The sequence below is a fragment of the Aotus nancymaae genome, unplaced genomic scaffold, assembly GCF_030222135.1.
Source record: "Aotus nancymaae isolate 86718 unplaced genomic scaffold, 86718_ANA_hifiasm-v0.15.2.pri h1tg000040l, whole genome shotgun sequence".
Taxonomy (NCBI): domain Eukaryota; kingdom Metazoa; phylum Chordata; class Mammalia; order Primates; family Aotidae; genus Aotus; species Aotus nancymaae.
In genome coordinates, this window is record NW_026988454.1 from 93,931,569 (window position 1) to 93,951,434 (window position 19,866).

General features: G+C 32.3%; 1 protein-coding gene across 48 annotated transcripts in view; it reads right to left on the minus strand.

Annotated features, from left to right (window-relative positions):
- Window positions 1-19,866, minus strand: part of RIMS1 (regulating synaptic membrane exocytosis 1) — a 510,482-nt gene that overhangs the window by 126,776 nt on the left and 363,840 nt on the right. For 21 of the 48 annotated variants that reach the window (XM_021670261.2, XM_021670266.2, XM_021670265.2 and 18 more), the window contains one exon: window positions 2,384-2,455. The exons of 19 other annotated variants lie outside the window; for them this stretch is intronic. In XM_021670261.2, coding sequence (XP_021525936.2) covers window positions 2,384-2,455 — 72 coding nt within the window. Of the gene's footprint in view, window positions 1-2,383; window positions 2,456-11,902; window positions 11,987-19,866 lie in introns of all 48 variants that reach the window. 8 more of the 48 variants (XM_021670255.2, XM_064360918.1, XM_021670253.2 and 5 more) reach the window with 2 other exon arrangements.

The following is a 19,866-nucleotide window of genomic DNA, read 5'->3' on the forward strand; positions in this document are numbered from 1 at the left end:
CAAGCAAAGGAAGAGCAAGGGTACTAAGAATATGAATCTTATGTATAAAACATTTGAAAATGAAAGTCAATCAAATCCTCGCTATTCTGACTGGAAGATTTGTGTTTATTCACAGATTACATTCAGAGTTGCAGAGGCAGATCCCACTATATCACTAATATGGAGTTACGCACTTTCAGTTGACTCTGGCATCATCATCTATCATTCTCTAAAGTACTATCCTATTGCCAAAAAACTTGTTCACTAAAATATCCTTAATGTATAACTACACACAGTAGTCACTCAACTAGTTTTTTTTTTTTTTTTCAGATGGAGTTTCGCTCTTGTTGCCCAGGCTGGAGTACAATGGCACGATCTCAGCTCACAGCAACCTCCACCTCCTGGGTTCAAGTGATTCTCCTGCCTTAGCCTCTCAAGTAGCTGGGATTACAGACATGTACCACCACGCCCAGCTAATTATGTATTTTTAGTAGAGATGGGGTTTCTCCATGTTTGTCAGGCTGGTCTCAAACTCGTGACCTCAGGTGATCCGCCTGCCTCGGCCTCCCAAAGTGTTGGGATTACAGGTGTGAGCCACTGTGCCTGGCCTCAACTAGTATTTTTAAAAAATGAATGAAAGAATCCTGAATAGAATTAAAAGAATACAACTTCAAGGAAAAGGTTTAATCACGTCAAAATAATTGAAATTTTGAAGAGGCAGCTGGGAATGATGGTTGAAGATTGAAAATTTGTCTAAGAAATTATAGTTATTTACAATGATGGTAAAGAAATTACAGTTAGTTGAGCTGGGATTAAAGAATGAGAAAGTAGAAACGTACTGTTTTATCAAAGGCTATCCACCTAACAACCGATCAATTTCCTTACTCAAAGTCCAACTCCTTTTTCTACTCAACACTCTTTATGAGTCCCCTGTATCCTTATTCCATTTTGAATTAAGTTCCCTAAATAGTCAATATCTGTGGACCACTGTCCAGAGGTAAATTTCATCGCCCTTTTACCTACCACATCCCTTGATATGTCTCACACCTACTCATTTTTCATATCTCAATTCAGTGTTAATATCCTCTGGAAAGCTTTCCTTTTTTGTTACTTGCTATTTTATTACCTGAACTTAGCACATAGTTGGTACATACCTGTTAACTGAATGAATCATTAATTTTACAAATTCTATCTTTACCAGGCATATTGGGACAGCCTGGCTGATGCCTTGCACCTACCCCTAGATCCTTTGATCCACCTTCCAAAAATTAGTTAAAGTGATCTATAATTTTGGAACTCAAAACTGATCCTCTGCCTCCATGTTTAAAGCACATCTGTGGCTCACAGATCAATAAAGAAGTTGAAATCATTTAGCACGGTATTAACATGGCATAGTTTTATCACTCATTTAATCTCTCAGGATTTCTCCAATTTTATTTTCAGCCCTCTTTTCTATCCCCTGAATCCTGTTCTCCATCCTAAAACTGGTACCATTTCCCCAAACTCAAGAAAATATTTCCAATCTCAGTGTTTTCTCACATTGTCCCCTCTTAGAATACTCTACTCTTTACTCATACTTTTATGTATCTGGATTTAGCTCAAGGGACATCAGTTTATGAAGCATTTCCTATTTTCATCCTTACCCCATACTTTTCCTTATGTTTATACTGTATCTGTGCATACCTCTATAATGAAAGCTATGATACTTGAATACACTCATTCATTTACATCTGTATCCCTGAATATGCTCTCAATCATTACTGGATAAATGAATGGGTGAATAAAAATATGTCAGTTGTAATTCTTAGGTATTTTTACACTATGTTAAAAAAAAGTGTCAATATGTTGTACCTAAAAATACTTAAAACCTTTGTGGAACTGGACAAATTGCAATCAAAGTTAGTAACCCCTTATAATTTTTACATTAACTCAACGTGTATCCTTGGTTATAATATACCAGTAGAATATTAAAACATACATTTGTAGAAAAGTGATCTTTTAAAAAAGATGGCATTATTCAGATAAATAAGACAGTCAATTATTTGCATATTTCAGGCACTATATTCATTGGTAACATTTAAAATGATCCCAGAAACAAAATTTTAACATCCTAATATGTATATAGGAATGAATATGTATTTAATCCTTATTAGAAATTAGAATGATCACTACAGGAAACACATAATATTATTTTTAAACCCTAAGATTTAAGAACTGCCTTGAAATTATCCTTCTCTTAGTTCTTCAATGAGACCATTTCTATTTAGGGGTAGATTTAGTTACATGAATACCTTTATACATCACAATTTGTGTTTAAGAACTGATCATGTAAAATGAGAGTGATGGCATCCCTAAACATATTCATAAAATGGAAAATGTCAGCACACCACAACACCAAGCCTACCTTTCTGCATCAGAGGCAGTGCCTTTCCTAGTCTGTTTTTGGATGCTAGCTCTTTCAGACTTTCTGGAGTGCCTGTGGAATGAAATGTTAAACACAAAATATATGATGAATAAAGCTACATTAATACCATACAATGATAAACGCAATAGACATGAAAAATGGCAACTATACTACCTAAATGAATTTGTCAGTCAGTACTTTTCAAAAATAAATCACATAAATAAAATAAAAACCAGAATTGGTGCCAGGTGGAAGACAAAAGTTGCCCAACAGGAGACGCCAAGAAGCTGACATTTCATTAATCTAAACCAGTATGTCTACAACAATGATCTAATACGGACCCCTACTGAGCAACTCTGCCTCTGCTGATGAGTAAACAAATACAATGCTGAGATGTAATAATGATAAATGTGATGATGGTAATAGTCTAGGTGCTGAAAAGCTTCAAAGGGATGAAATGCCCTCTACTTTTAAAAGCCGAAACTTGGTGCTACAAAGATTTTTTTGTTTTGCCCCCTACAAATTATGAACAAAAAAGAAGAAAAATGCTATAATGAAAGATGTTTTACATAAATGAAAGTATTTATATAAACTATTCAAGTCAGTTTAAAAAATTTCATCAAGATGCTTTTATAAATTACATGGCATTTTAAAAAGAACATAGCATTTTAAAAACATCACAAATCATACTCCCCAGTTCATTCTACTTTTTAAAAGTACATATGTACACTGAACACTTGAAATGCATTTTTTCCCACAGGGATAATGTTCTGTAAAAAACTTGCTTCCCCAAGGCAGCCTACATATGTCTAATTAGCCTAAAATGTCTGAAGTACCATATATTTGAAATAATGTAAAATACTGTGGTCAAGAAATTCAAACTAATTTTAAAAAAGAGAAACCCTAAGAATGTGTATTTAATATTATTATTTATCTACAATTTATGCTTATTTTTCTTTACTGATATCCCTTTCTCCCAACAATGCTGAGACAAATATCTGTCTTTACTAATGTGTGACATCCTAATTAAGTGTCCAGTATATACCAAGTTCTGCTAGGCACTAGAACACATATCAAAGTACAAGCCTCCACAGACTATTAGAGAGTTCTGGGACTGATCATCTCTCCCAATCTCTTCAGCTTTTGCCATAAATTGTGTTCACACTATCTTGTCCCTTCATTTCAGGCTTTTGGCTGTGTTTTCAGACTCACGTTAATCTGACATCCCACTTCTAAGGTAAAAAAGGAAGAAAGAGAGGAGGGAGATGTCATATTCCCTCATCAGGTGGAAAAGAGGGTACTCAATATATTGAGGGATAACTTTGTCAGGCACTGAGGGAGGTATGAATTTATTTAAACTTCATGAAAATCCTTTAAGAATGTGTAATTTCCATTTCACAGATGAAGAAACAGGTTCAGGGCAAAGCTACTCAGTCAGAAAGTGGCAAAACTAGGATTAAAATACAAGTCTATCAGGCTCCTAAGCTGTTTCTGTTATATACTATACAGCAAAGAGACTGAAGAAGATAGGTTCTGACACATGCCTTACGGGTGTATCTTTGTTCTCGAAGAAAGAAACTATGAAATCAGGCACTGGGAAATCACTAACAGATGACTCTATTTCTGACATTAAGGTTCTTATTTACCTTATTGCTTCTATGGTCAGGAGAGAGGATCATGGGTGGTAGGGGAGCAGATATTTCATGATTGATTTTATGGCTGAAATCAATGGGAGATGGTTGTTGGGAATGGAATCTTGTTCCTGAAGTACAGGGAAGAAGTCATAAGCATAGTGGAAGTATGAGAAGGAAGGGGAGAAGAGGGGATTGGTAATCAGATCTTCAGGCTCAGGAGGTATTGGAGTTCAAAATAAAAATATAGTATGGGAAACTAATGTTTGGTCCTCAACAGTGCTCAGGGCAACTGACTGGAAGATCAAATGCTCCTTTTCTCATCTCCAGCACAAGTAGAGCAGATGCGAGCAGAGAGATTCAGGAAGAACCACAAAACTCACTGTTGTTAAGATTTCTACTCATTCATTCATTCATCCAACAAATACTTGTGCATGTATATGTACTACGCACTGTTCTAGGCGGTTGGAACATGTCTGTGGAAAAAATAAATTATCTCTACCTTCGAAAAACGTACATTTTGTTGATACAAGACAAAAAATAAACAATAAAAAGAATCTCAAACAAGTACATTATATAGTATGAGAAAAGGTGATACATGCTAACAAGAGTAAACCAGGGTAAGAAGATGAGAGTTTAGGGGCGGGGCAGATTGCAATTTTAAGTAGGGTGGTTGGAAAGGACTTACTGAAATGGCGACATTTTGGCAAAGACATAAAGTGAGGGAGATGGCCAAGTATAATGTTAGAGAAAAGCATCTCAGGAAATGGAAAGAATTAATAAGGAGGCAGGGGTCAAGAGAAGCGAGTCAGATGAAAAACTTTGTAGGAAAAGGCAGAGAAATTGTGTCAAATCTGGTGAACCCTTGTATAAAACTTTTGCAAAATCAAAAGGTTATAGGCATCTTTTGAAATAGCCTGCTTTTTCTTCTGATCCCTGGCAACTTCTAATTTCTAGACCCAATTGAGATTTCATTTCCTCTGTGAAACTTTTAAGCTCTTCCTCCTCTTTTCATCTCCTAAAATGTAATGGATTAATATATTAGATTATCACAGTAATCAACAATCATGATACAGTGATGATGATATTAATAATATATAACATTTACTGAGGGCTTTCTCTGTGCTAGCATGTTCACTTTGTCTGCATTATCTCATATAATCTTCTTGCCAATCCAGAGGTAGGTACTACTCTTATTCTTTTCAAGAGCAAGAACATTGAGAGTTAGAGATTAATTTGTTCTAGCTTACATGGTCATTCAACATCTAGTCAGGAGGTAAACTGAGAGTTCATAATCTGAACAGCAGTAATCATGTTGCATCTCTGGCATAAATGGCTAAAATAATGAATTCTAGAGTCAGATTGGATGTCATCTCAGCTGTTTCTGGCTAGCCAGGTGACTTTGGTGAAGTTACTTAATGTCTCTGCACTTCAATTTTCTTTTACCTAAAAAGTGGCAATACTACTACCACTGCACAGGTTTTGCTAATTTTAAATATTTCAGTAGCACTCAGTATTGTAGTATTTGTAGTTTTTGTAGTATTACATAAAACTAGGATTGACTATGTTTTTTGCATTACTTGGAATTAGCAAACGGTGATATTAAAATATTGCTTTAAATAATATTTGTTTCTTGAAGACAAAGACTCTTCTTACTCATCTATAAAAATATAAAGCTCAGAGCCAGTGCTCAGTAACTAGATAACAAACATTCAGGCAAAGGTTCATAATAATTTTTGTTTTCATTTTTAACCTTATTATTGAGGATGCTCTTTTTTCTCTTCTAATATCATTGAAATTTACCTTCATTGAAGATTCTCCTAAAGATAACTACAAAAGATATGTCTTTATAATTCTTCTAACCCCTTAAAAGGACATGCAAATTGAGTTAAAATGACATGCAATTAATTGCAATAATTTCCTGTAACGAAAGAGCAGAAGATAAAAAAAAAATTCTAATGTTATTTTCTACTTTCAACACTAAATTATAGCCAAAATATATATTTTAACACAGCAATTTCTTAGAATAAATTGGACTGAGATATGTAAAACAGGAAAGGTTAGAACAATCCATCTATATTCATGTACCATACTACTGAAACTATTAACTGTTTAATCACAAAATGGATCACAGTGAAATGAATTTCTTTCTACCTTACACGACTTTAAGTTCCTGGTGGTCAGGAATTATGTCTGCTTGTATTATCAGTGTAACATCAACACCAAGCACATGGTAGTTGCTCACTAATTATTTGTTAAATGGACCGTTTAAAAAGTAGTATTTTGAGTATTATCACAAAATTTGAAAGCCCAAAAATTACAATAAAAAACAATCAGGGTTATAAAATCTGGTTTGCCCCAAATGAAATAAATTTAAAAATAAAACTCTGCATAATTTTCTAGGCTTCAACAAAATATAAAATACTTAAATAAAACATCACCTTTGGTTTACTGCCTAATACATAATGAACTGTCAGTCATTACTGAAGGCCTAATGTAGGTTTTACTATGATGCAGCAAGAGTATATAGACTCAATTTTAGAGTCTATAGGACATTAGAAGTCAGTTAGCCCATCTATAACTAGCTAAGTTTAAAGATGAGGAAACTTAGTCCACAAAAGTTTAAGTGTCTTATCCAAACTATGATAGACCTTAGTAAGTTGATAAGAATAACACCATCACACCTCTATGTGCTTAAGTTCTCTTTTGACTCTGCCACACATTCATTTTCAATGATTAGATGTTTTTTTGAGAGATCTCTGCGTAGGAGTGAACAAGACAAGACTGTTTCAGTGTTTTCATTATGTCTTATTTTTAGTTTAAACATGCTTTTTTGTTCTGTTACAAATATTTTATCTTTACAACATAATTCATAAAGAATATTTACTTGATTTAAACATGGAGGAATCAGAAATCTTGACTTTCTCTCTATTTATTCATAACTTAATAGTTGTGTGATTTGGGCCTTATGCTTTCTAGTTCACAGGGTACTAATGAAATTCTTTTAAAGCTATAAAAGTACATTCAAATGTAAGGTATAAAAGCAATTATCTCATTAAATCAAAGCAAGAGTAATAATCAGAAAAGGGAATGTTTCTACTTAAACCTCAATTACTTTGAAGTTCCATTTCCAGTGATTATTCCCTTTTTATTAATTTAATGTGAAGATTTATAAAATGAACTGATGAAAAACAGACATATTTATTAAAATCTATGTGCTCTCTTCTTCTTTTCAGTAACTAATTTCAGTTAGAGCAACTCCCTAAATACATTGGTAAATAAAGCCCTTCTGAAGATATTAAAATTTTATTATATAAAATTAATACTAAAATTTTATTAAAGAATAAAATTAATAAAATAATATTATTTAAGACTATTTTATACCAATGAAAACATAGTCTGTTCTGCTTTGGAAATACTGTAACAAAAGTCTACGACATAAATCTTTTCATTAATTAGAGCTAACACTGATATCCTAAGAATATATCTGTCTATATTTTGGCTGGTGACTTAGATGGCTTATACTGTCTTAATGTGCAATGCAAATCTCTATCACCCTATTTACTCATTAAGTTTGGGAAGGAAAAATTAAATTTGAATAGAATCAACCTAAATAAGAGATGTTCCTATGCAGTGAAGATGGATGCATGCAATAAGATACATTTACTTTTCTGTGTATTATTGATATTTATATATTTGACTGTAGCTATTAAACAGACTCACTATATTTTAGTTCATGGGTACACTTTGCTCACAAAGAAAGAATACTTTTGAAAATCACAGTAATAAAGGATACTATAGAACAAAAAGAAATAATAAGTAATGTACTAAATTTATAAGTAGTTCTACACTAACTCTGAAAATACGTGGCAACTGCCATGAATCCTGGAAGCAAAAAGTGTGTGATTTGTCTCAAAATATTTTCAAAAAAGGAATCAGATTAATTCATTTTAACCAAAAGAAACCACTTAATACTCTTGGTTGAGGATTCTTATAGACAAATAGCTGCTACCAACTAATAGGTATAGAAAACTACACAAATTTGGGTATCTGCAAAAGAAATTAGAGCTACTTTAGTAGAACAACTCAGGAATAATCTTAAACACAGTTGAATGCTTTACTTATTTGAATAATTTAAAGATCTGGAAATAGGATTATTTTACCAAATATTTTTAGTATTTGAGTTATGCACTACTAAATTGTACCCTTAAAAATCATATATGCTGATTAAAAACCATTCTCAAACTGTTGAAGTTAGTAACTCCAATGATTTGTTACAGCCAGGTGTACATTTTAAAATATACCTCAAAATGTACCCAGTGAGAATATTGCATTTTCTTGAATAAAACATTTATCAAAATAGTTAAAGTTGAATTCACTAATAACTTATACTAGCCTTTCATCCATATGGACAACAGATTAAACTGTTAAGTACTAAACTCAGAACCCTGATGCTTCAGGGCCATATTAAAATATATTTTATCTAACTGGCTATTTACAAATTTTGAATAATTTCAAGGTACAACTCAATCTAATTAAAAATCATAGAATGATGTATATATAGGCTCATTAGAATTTTCATGTATTAAAATAATTTTTTTTAGAAAGAGATACTTTGTTATTGGGATGATAACTTTTTAAATGTCAACTTTTTAGAAATAAAACTACAAGGAAATTTTCACTGCAAATTTAAAATCAGAAACATCCCCTGAAATTACAAATTTATGTATTTTTTATCAATGTTTTAAATTTCCTCAATATCCAGAAAATATTCCTAGATAAACCTATCTTCATATTGATTCTAAAAAAAATCTATGGTATCACTTGAGATAAAACTCAGAATGCTTCCTATTAAAATTAAATTAATGAGAAATAGTTGACTAAAACTAATGCATCTGTGTAAACATACATACTGTGGGAAACAAGAGGGCAACTAAATGCTTTTCAATTTATTTGAATGTACTGGAGAACTCTCTTAAGCAATAACATATGTTCTGTATTACAATGTTATTTTCAAAATAATTAACTATGGCCCTGATACAAGATATCCAAAGGTGAACTGTATAAATTGTCATTTATACACCAGTCCCCTATGATAAAAGTCATGTAATGCCCAAATTCTTATGAACATTCACTATATCCAAATCTGATGCCATATTTACTTCATTTAGAAATTGGTAGAAACTTCTGAAAGAGTAAATAAAGCTGATGAGAGATGAAATGCCAGTGTTCACTATGATTTCCCAAGTGGCTGACATGGTAACCTATGAATTTAGCATTAGTTGACATAATTTATCTTTCATTTTATAAGTAAAAATTAGTCTTGTATTTTAATGAAATTGTATTGTGAATAATTTTCTATTCTCTACACTAATAAATAATAGTATCAAGAGATGTAAAATATATTTCTTTTGGTCAAACATAGGACTTATCTATAAATAAGTCATCATAAAAAAGCAAAATACATATTCAAAATTATGTATTTAATAAGAATTTATTTTAATAATCTTATCTAAAAGAATCATTTCTGTTCCCCAAATCTATCCTTATATATACAATCTAGACAATCAAATAGAATAATTCATATACCGCTAAATGAAGCTAATAACATCTCATGTATGTAAGAACTGAAATTATTATTTGAATTTCCAGTATGCTTAATCAATACCCAGATAAACTTATATTTATATTCATTACAAAGACCATCATGTTTAATTTTCCTATACTCAAGTCACTACAGAAGACGAAATCTACTATTTGTTTTGGAATACATAGAAAGGTTTTCTAGAATTATCTTTTCTTTTTTTTTTCTTTTGAGGGTGGGAGGGAAGGCAGGGTCTCACTCTGTTGCCCAGGCTGGAATGCAGTGGTGTGACCATGGCTTACAACCTTGACCTCCTGGGTTGACACAATCCTCCTGCTCCATCCTCCTGAGTAGCTGGGACTACAGGCATGTGCTACCGTACCCAGCTAATTTTCAAATTGTTTGCAGTGATGCAGTCTCACTATGGTGCCCAGGCTGGTCTCAAACTCCTGGGCTCAAGTAATCCTCCCCACTTGTCCTTGGCCTCCCAAAGTGCTGAGATTACAGGTGTGAGCTACCATGCCTGGCACAGAATTATCTTATCTTTTTTTTTTTTCAGATGGAGTTTCGCTCTTGTTACCCAGGCTGGAGTGCAGTGGCGCAATCTCGGCTCACCGCAACCTCCGCCTCCTGGGTTCAGGCAATTCTCCTGCCTCAGCCTCCCGAGTAGCTGGGACTACAGGCGTGCGCCACCATGCCCAGATAATTTTTGTATTTTTTAGTAGAGACGGGGTTTCACCTTGTTAACCAGGATGGTCTCGATCTCTTGACCTCGTGATCCACCCACCTCGGCCTCCCAAAGTGCTGGGATTATAGGCATGAGCCACCGCGCCCAGCCCCAGAATTATCTTTTCTAAAAGAAAATTCTAAGTTCCTTGATGGCCAGGACTTTGTCTATCTTAATCACTGTTGTGACCTAGCCAACAGAATTTGTTACTCATTTATTCAATAAATAAGTATCGAGAATAGATATTTATTGAATAAATGAGTAGCAAATATAGACATAAATTTTTACTTAATTTACATAATTATTTTATGTTCTTATTTGAAAAGATTTTATTTACACTTGGAATATTTTTTAGATTAGTGACTAGTTTTTCTAGTCCCAGAAATTCTATCCTAGAAATCGGACAGTAGCAGAAATAATTACATTTAACTTTCAAATATGTAAGTATAAATCATATTGAGGCAAGTATCTCAAAGATTAAAAGATGCTAAAATGTTCCTGAAACCTTTGTAAAATATCAGTTTGTAGTCTTTTCCAATATTTGTAAAATAACCTTAATTTTTTCTTGGTGACAGTATTTCCTTTTTCTTTCAAGCTAAAATCCTGAGGACATCTTGATTGTTTACAAATACAGAAAATAAACTGTATCACGCTTAATTAGGGCTCAAATTACTCTGCCATACACACACATACTAAAAAAAAATCTGTATGTTTATATGACTAGTTGTTCTGCTTCTGAGATACCACATCTACTTATCTGCTGAATAAATATTACCAATGTTTTTTGGCTGAATTTCTGCTTATACCAGAAGAGAAGCATCTCAAACGCCCAAAAACCTTTGTGACCAGTCAGGAAAGCATATTAAAGATAAGGCCTATATGTATAAACATCATAAAATAGGAAAACCAGGACAACTTCAAATTGAGAAGAATAACAAAGTAATGGAAAATATATGTTGTGGCACTTCTGACATATCAGCGTAAAGAGGATTCAAAGCACTGATGCTATTTTTAAAAACCTACCTTGTGGACTAACCCCTTGGCCCTGGACAATATTATGTTTAACAATAGAATATTTATAAAATATATAAAATCAGGTATTTTACTTTATAAGACAGACATTTCCTAATATAACAAAGCCTAAACTTCATTTTTAACAAGCTTACACAGCAGCAAAACAAGACAACTGAGATAAAACCATCAACCAATATAACAAACAATAGGCTCTGTGACAGATTTTAATATACTCTAAAGCACCTGAGAATTTTTATTTATTCACTTAAAAACCGTATTTAAATTTGTTTCCAGAAATTCAAAACACAATCAAATGCTCTTCAAAATAGAATATTCTTTCAATGGATCCTGACTTCACTGTGTTTAAAGTATGCCATTTGCATGCTATCCTCATTTCAGTAAATATTCTGAGGTGCTTTACTAGAGTTGGCTACATCCAACATATCTGGCTCTGGTTCCTGGAAAAAAGCACATCATATGCAACATTTCTCTTGGCTATCCTTCACTTGGTGGCCTATAAGCTTCTAGAAGCCACTTGTCTGTGAGGAGGAGTTGACTAGTACCTGTCATTCTCCGGAGACGCATGCTGGATTTGAATCCTGGGACTAGGAGGTCGTCTCCTATCTAGGGAGGGGGACCATCTACCCCTGTTTGCCCAGTGAACAAGACAGGAAAAAACAGGACATTTAGTAACTCCTAAAATAAAAGAATACATGGAACAACAGGACTGGAAAAGCACCCCATAAAGGCAAAGTATAGATTCTTTGCTCCATAATTTAATCTTTGCTATTATAAGCCTTGGAAAGATAAGTTATAATACTTTAAGAACACAAAACCTGTAATCTTACAGGTGAATAAAGAAACAATTTATTAGGGAAGATGTTTGGAATCCACCTAATAAGTGCAGTTTTGTTCTTCCAGAATGTGCTTCTATGTGCATATTTATCTATAAACATATAAATATTAATGTAACTTTAAGTTGTTAAAGATGGATCTTTAAGAATCTGGCTTATGTTTGAATAAATAGGCTTAATCAGTTACCAATGATTATGTGATACCAGGCCTTGAAATTACTGGGTAGTGTGGAAAAGGTGGGGGTGTGTGAATTTAATACAAAGTAAGAATACAATTAAGTGGAATAAATAAAAATCTTCTTTACTATTGAAACAATGACATAAAGAAATAATTCATGGGAAAGCTACCAGTGAATTCTTAAGTTTTCTTGTCAAAAACCACAGGGCTAATTACTGAACATTAAAAGCTGTAAGTAAATGGTACTGATAAATAAAAGTAAAGACCATAGATATATGAAATGATAAATTAGCCTTAACTATTTTATTAGTTTCATGAGTTTCTATTTGCAAAAGTATGTCTTAATTGGTTAAACGGTTGCTTTTTAGTTCAGCATTTACAATAATACTTTTCTTGTGATTAACAGTAAACAAACATTACAAAACTGGTTCATTCCTTTGTTAAACTACCCTTAGATTCTGTCTGTGTACAGCCACAAATTTCAAACATCTAGTTAAAACTGAAGAGATAAGACACTGAATGGGCCACATTTAAACATTTTTATTTATTGTATATGAATTCTAACAGGATAATTTTCTCTAGTTATTGGCTTTCTTATATGTAAGAAGGAATAACTGAATAGTCTTAAAGGACTCATTTAGGTATAAGATTTTATAATTATCCAAAGGAGTCTAGTCCTAACATTTCAAAAACAAAAAAAGTTTTCTTTTTGAAAACTTGCCAGATATAAGTTGGTTTGCTGAATATTTTAGACTATCTGGCCAAACACAACAAAGGGCTTTTGTCACTTAGGATATGTGAGGTCATCAAATATTTAATTCTGAAGTCCTCTGGAAGCCTTTGTCTAATCAATCTTAAATAGACAAACTTGGCATGATTCAAGTCAGGCTTTGAAGACGTCATGAAGCAAGTGAAGATACCGAATAGCGGATTTTGAGCAGAAGATAAAAATGTGTAGAACATACTCTTATATGTGATAAATGTTTATAAAATAACACTTTGCATTCATTTTAAATTATTTAATTCTTTCAAATTATTTAAAGGGTTGGTCAATCCAATCTGAATGTTTTAAAAAATTTCTTTTCAGTGTATATTTGTTCTATAGATAAAATAAAAAATATTTCTAAAATAATTGGAAAACAATTACAACTACAGCATTTTCTACATTAAGGTTCAGTTTGTGTTAAAATTTTTGATGTTATTTGAAAACACAAATACAGACTTAGTATTTTTCTGTGAAGTAATAATATTAACTTGATAAGAGTTATGAATAACCTTGCTTCCTAGGGCAAAATTCCAGTCCTTGTGTTTATTTAAACATAAAAATAAAGAAAAAGCAAGTAAAAATGGCATAATTATGAAACATGCAGTGAAAGCTATGAAGGAGAAACGTGTACATTTGGAAACAAGCAGTTGTGAATGCAAGCAATTAAAAGGTAATTTTAAACAAATATTTAGCTTAATACATGTATATTTGTATATTCAATGTCCTTCTGAATATGCTGATAGGTAGTACCAATATAAGAAATCTGTTTTTTTCTAATATAAAGTGCATACAAGGAGAGCAGGATCAATTTATATCCAAGTTTTTGTCCTAAGAATAGATGTTACTTAAGCTTTAATAACACATATTTGTAAGTTTTAACGATACTAGCATATTTTATATGCTTTCTATAATAGGTGCTACTTCTATTATTTTTCCTGTTACAAAGAATAATCAAAATTAGAATCTTTATCTCTCTTCCCAACTCTAGTTATTGAGAAATATATATACCTTCAACTTTCATTTCTGTTTTCATTTTACAAGCTAATATGGCAGGCTGAGTTGGAGATTTTAATAATAAAGTTTAACTAAACTAGACCTTTCTTGATTTGTATTTCCAAACCAGCCTACCTAAAAGTTCATTGCTTAGTTACCTCAGTAAAAATTATTAGTATTTTAGTATCAGGTACTCTAAATTCATTAATTGAGGAACACCTATTTCTTGGGAGCCCACTCCTTTCACTGTGGTCAGAAGAAAAGAAGAAAGATCACTCTGAAGGTTATAGGATTGAATGAACAGGCTGTGAACTCCCTAAAGAAGGAAAAACAGAGGGCTTTTTTTTTTTTTTGACAATTACATCCATTATGCATAGCACAGAATAAATAAATATCTGTGAATGTTTAAGTAAATAATGATATAAGGCTATAGGCTTTGTGGATAGGAATAATGAGAACCTTAACGAAGAAATAAACACTGCTATTAATAATAAGGGGATTGAGAAAAGACAAGCCTTAGAAAGCAATGAAATGATACTTATGTTGTAGCTCTTCCCTCTCCCTCAGTCATTGATAAAATTTAAAACAAATGTATATGTGTGTTTAAATGTGTTATTAATACCTATACTTGAATATGTACACATCTTTTAATGGTGTATATCTCTTGGCAGAACATGGCTTAAATGATTAATTTTCTAAAAAAGACATTATATGGAAATATAAATCTTTCAATCCATAAATAGCACAAATTAAAAATATGTACGAGGTATTATATAGCATTAGAAACCAAAACAAATGAGAGAACTGATTTTAAACACATATTTTTGTCTGTTTTCATTATTCATTTTAGTCCTTAAATTTTTTTCCTTAATATTATTTTAAACTAAATTTCACTTATTTTAATTAACACAGATATGTATACTTTGAAACAGATCTATAATATGGATTTCAATTCAATATATAACTATTGATTTTTAGGTAGAAACTTCTTTTTCCTTACGTCTCACGTTTCCACTTTGAGGAAAATTCATTCAAGTAAGCCTTTCCTCATTGCACCCCAAGGAAGAAAGAGTAGCTTATATGAGAGGTGACTATGATAAAGAATTGGGCACAGAAAACTTAGCCCTTTCTGTATTCCTCTTTCCAAATTTTGTTGTCTGCAAACAGCACAACAAACAAACTTGTAAAGCAGTGATGAAATTTGAGGCTTGACCCTGTAGCAGAAGTTTATGTGGCTCATAAACCCAGAGTGAATCTGGCTGATTCTGGGATTAGTTATTAGCCATCTTACAGACTCAAAGCCAGAGCTTTAAATTCTGTTCAAAGTATTTATAGTGAAAATTACATCTCCCATCTTTCTAGTACCTAGGTCTAACTCACAGCTCAATCCAAATTTGAGAGTGAAAAGTAGTGGGTGTTCTTTAAGCCCCTAAAATCCCCAAGTGAAACATTTACAAGTAAAAAATACATAATGTCACTAAAGATGGAAAAGAGAAATAGGATATTATCCCTGATATAATTCAATTAGAAATTTTAATGTTAAAAACCAAACCAAATGAGATAACTGATCATACACATATGCATTTTTATTGTCTGTTCTCACTATTCATTTTAGTCATTAAAATTTTTTCCCAATATTGTTTTACACTAAATTTAACTTATTTTAATTATTACAGATAGTTATACTCTGAAACAAGATCTATGATATCTATTTCAATTCAATATAGCCATTGATTTTTAGCCAAGAACTTCCTTTCCCTTAGGCCTAGTGTGTTTCGTCCACTATATGGTGATATAGTGGAAGAATATCACAAAATAGTAGAAGGCACAAACATACTACAGTATTAAGTAAAATACAAATGTATTTTAATAGAAGTATATAAAATTATGTGGGCCCAGAAAAGACAGTAAATAATTCTGACTGGCAAAAGAAAGGGAAGTGTGTATGCGTGTTGGTGGGGAGACCAAGGATCGGGGAGGAGGTTAAGAAGGGCTTTACAAAGATATAGCATTTAAACTGCATTTTCGAACAATGAGCAGAATTTTTAATCAGACAAAAAAGGAAGAATATTTGAATTTTAATAGAAAATGAGATATAAGGTAACAATAACTATTAGAACTTAAGAAAATTAATGGGAGCGGGAGAGTTACGGAACTGGAGAAGGGCTATCTATTAATATAATCAATGTGAGGGACCTGTTCTGAAGGAATTGACAGAATTTATTGTTACTGAATTTGTAAAGGAGCAGGAAGAGAAGTAGTTCCAGATTATGTGGCTGGTTGTATGTCAAAACCATAAAATGAGAGGAAAATTTACAAAGAGGAAGCATTTTTGCCGTAAAGGGGCAAAAGGGGAGATAATGAAGTTGATTTAGACATCACCATTTAGAAATTTAGGCTTGGTAGTGCCTGGTCAATCACAGTGGAGGGTTATCTTCATATGTATTAGAGCGGGAATCTTTTATAGAAATAAAATTTAAGGAACAAGACATCATGGGTGGGGCAAAAGAGGAAAATTGGAGGTGGAGTTAGGGAAATACTATCTTTATGGGACAGGGGAGTAAGACAAGCCTTCAAAGGAGACATAATAACGAGGCTTAAGGAAATCTGTACAGGTACTTAATGGAGGAGAGAATCAAGTGGCAGGATGGCTAATGTAAAATGCTGTAAGATGCTGCTGAACAACTTGGGAGCCAATGTAAACCACAGAAGAATTTCAGCACAGATACAGAGCACTAGGAATGAGCAGATATCAGACTGCAGGAATTACTGGAAGGTAAAAAATGCAGGTGGTAAGGCATACACTACTCTCTCATAAGTCTTCATCAAGGATATGATTGCTCTGAAAGACCAAGGAAGAATATAACCATTCAGAAAAGTGGCCCTAAAAATCATTGCTTCTGAACATGTAAGCAATAATTTGTTTGAAAATCTAGAAAAGCAAAGTTAATAGCAGGCCTGTAACTCACTCTTTGTCAATCAGGGAAGCAAGGGGAATAGGAAGATATAAATGAGAAATTATTCTTAAAAATAATAATTCTCAAGTTTCTTAATTTATGAAGCATAACTGAATTAGACTAAGTAAATGAGTCATGGTAACCCATAAGCATTTTTTCTATTTGTGTAATCAACAGAACATGAAATGGAGGTGCCACCTAAACTAAAATGGTTTCCTTTCCAAACTACCTTTTACATGCATTATTCAAAACTCATCTGTTAAAGTAGGCCAAACCATCCAACAAGGGAGAAAAGATAGGTGTATCTGATGGTTTTCACTCCTTCGGGAAAAGAATGCTGCTCTTTTATCTTCTGAATCATTAGTAAAATGTGATATTGAGTACTAAGTGTGCTTTAACAATTTCACCCTTTATCTTAACAGAAAACTTGTTTCAAAAATTAGGAGTTAAGTTGGTATAACAGCATGTAAATGTTAATCAAAATGAGTTAGAATAATCAAATCGTTTGACCACACATAGTTCAAAAATTTGTAGAAATAATGTTCTTCTCTTAAGAATATAAAATTACGTTTTTAAAACATTTGCTCTAACATTTTATCTACTATATATGTTAGATGTTAATACAAGAAGCCCTGTGGTCAATAAGAGAAATTAAGTAGCCTGGAAAACCCTCTAAGCCTCCTTGTCCTACTCTCCGCATACTGACCGAGGTTTTTAGACACATTCTCCAAGGATAACAAAGTCACCACTCTTGGTAATGTTATCTTCCATTTCAAAGCTGCTTCATAGGCATGTTCACAAAGCATCTACAGCTTCTGTAATTACTTGATAAAAACTTATCTAAGTTTTATTTTATATTACATAAAATAATTGTTGCTTTTCTTGGCAACAAAGTGACCCCAATAAACTAAGGATCACTGATAATACCAAGACTTGTTTCATTGAGTTTTTAAATGAAACATTCCTTTTTACTCAATCTGTAGGGTGAATATATGTTTTCAATGATATCCTTTCTTCTTCTATTCAAGGTAAGTACACTTACTTGGACTTTACAACAACCTGTGCAATAACTGTCCCTAGATTGTGTATGGTTGACCTGTTTTAAGGATATTATCTGAGAGATTAAATTTACCAACATAGAGATTTATAAACTCTGTGGCTTCAGTGTCACAAGGGAACATATGTTAGATAGGCTTCTCCATAAGAATAGACCTGCACTGTCCAATACAGAAGCCACAAGCCACATGAAGCCATTGAGCCCTGTAATGTGGTTAGTTCAGAGTTGATATGCTGCAAGTACAAAATATCCTTAGTAGCTATGACTTATACTATAATAAAGGGAGTGCAAAATATCTCACTAATAGTTTTAAATGATAATGACATGTGAAAATTATATTTTGAATATACTAGGTTAAATTAAAATTAATTTCATAATTTTAGTGTGGCTACTAGAAAATATTAAAGTAACAGCTTGCATTATATCTCTATCAGATAGCGCTGATATGGATAATATTAAAAATGTCAGGGTGCTATGTTCAGAAGATTCCACTGACCTGAGAACGTCTATCCTTGTTTTAATACTAACCAGAAACATGTAAGAAAATAATAACATATTTTAAAATTTTCCTGCTACTCTTGTAATTATATAGGGGGGTTATATATGACAAAAGAGAATGATAAAACAATTCCAACTGTGATTTTAGAAGAGTATACAATCATATCAACTGAAATTTATATTACCATAGTAAAGGGATACAAAATAGAAATTAAATTTCACTTTTTTCTATTATAAATTTTACAAATATAAAAGAATACACAATTTAAAAGTAAATTTTTAAGACACTAAAAAAGATATGTACACCTGCACCTATTGTTCAATTCCAGAAATAAATATCCAAATAACTGAATAGACTCAGATTAGAAATATACCTAAAGAAAAGCTTTAAGTAGCCCCTAAGAAGGAGAAGTAGATTACATTAGTACAACTAAATATTTCTTCTTCAGGATTTGTAAATATGTAGTATGCAAATTTCTTCTGAATGACTTCTAATTAAAAAGAGAGAGCAATTATAATAGCTCCACCACAATGGAAAAATTAGATGCTTACAGCTAGGAGACAGTGTAACACATCATCAATGAATACCTTTTAATTAAAATCAGAATTTATTAATTAAAGTTTTAAGCAACATTATCTGTATACATATATATGTACTCATTTTTGTTAGGCACCAGGAAATCTATGATTAACATACCATTTTTGGTTGTTGAAGTATAATTTAATGTAAAACACTATATCAAAGAGTAGATTGATTAAAAATGAATGTAGATATACAAAGGAAGTATTCTATTAAAAAAATCCTGTTATGAGTTTGTTGCTACATCTATAAATACTATTTATCAGTGGTACTAAGAGTAAAGTGATCCTCCCCTTGGGATAATTCACTGGACTTTATAACATTATCAGCATACTGAAGGCTTCCTGAATAGTGTGTCAATAAAACGACTAAACAGCAACAAAAGGGGAAAAGCAGCAGCCAGAAGCAGTTACAAATTACATCACACTATTTGCAACAACATTCATAGAAATATGTGTATGTGTACCCTTTGGCTTATCCACATATGCATATCTCTACATAGACATGTATAATAAGGGAGGGGGAAATGTAGACAGTTAGCAAAGTGAACATGAATGAATAAACCTGTGAGGCTCTCAGGAAACAAAACAAAGTGATTGAAAAAAATCACCAGTACAAATGATAAGAAATTAAGAAAGTCTTTA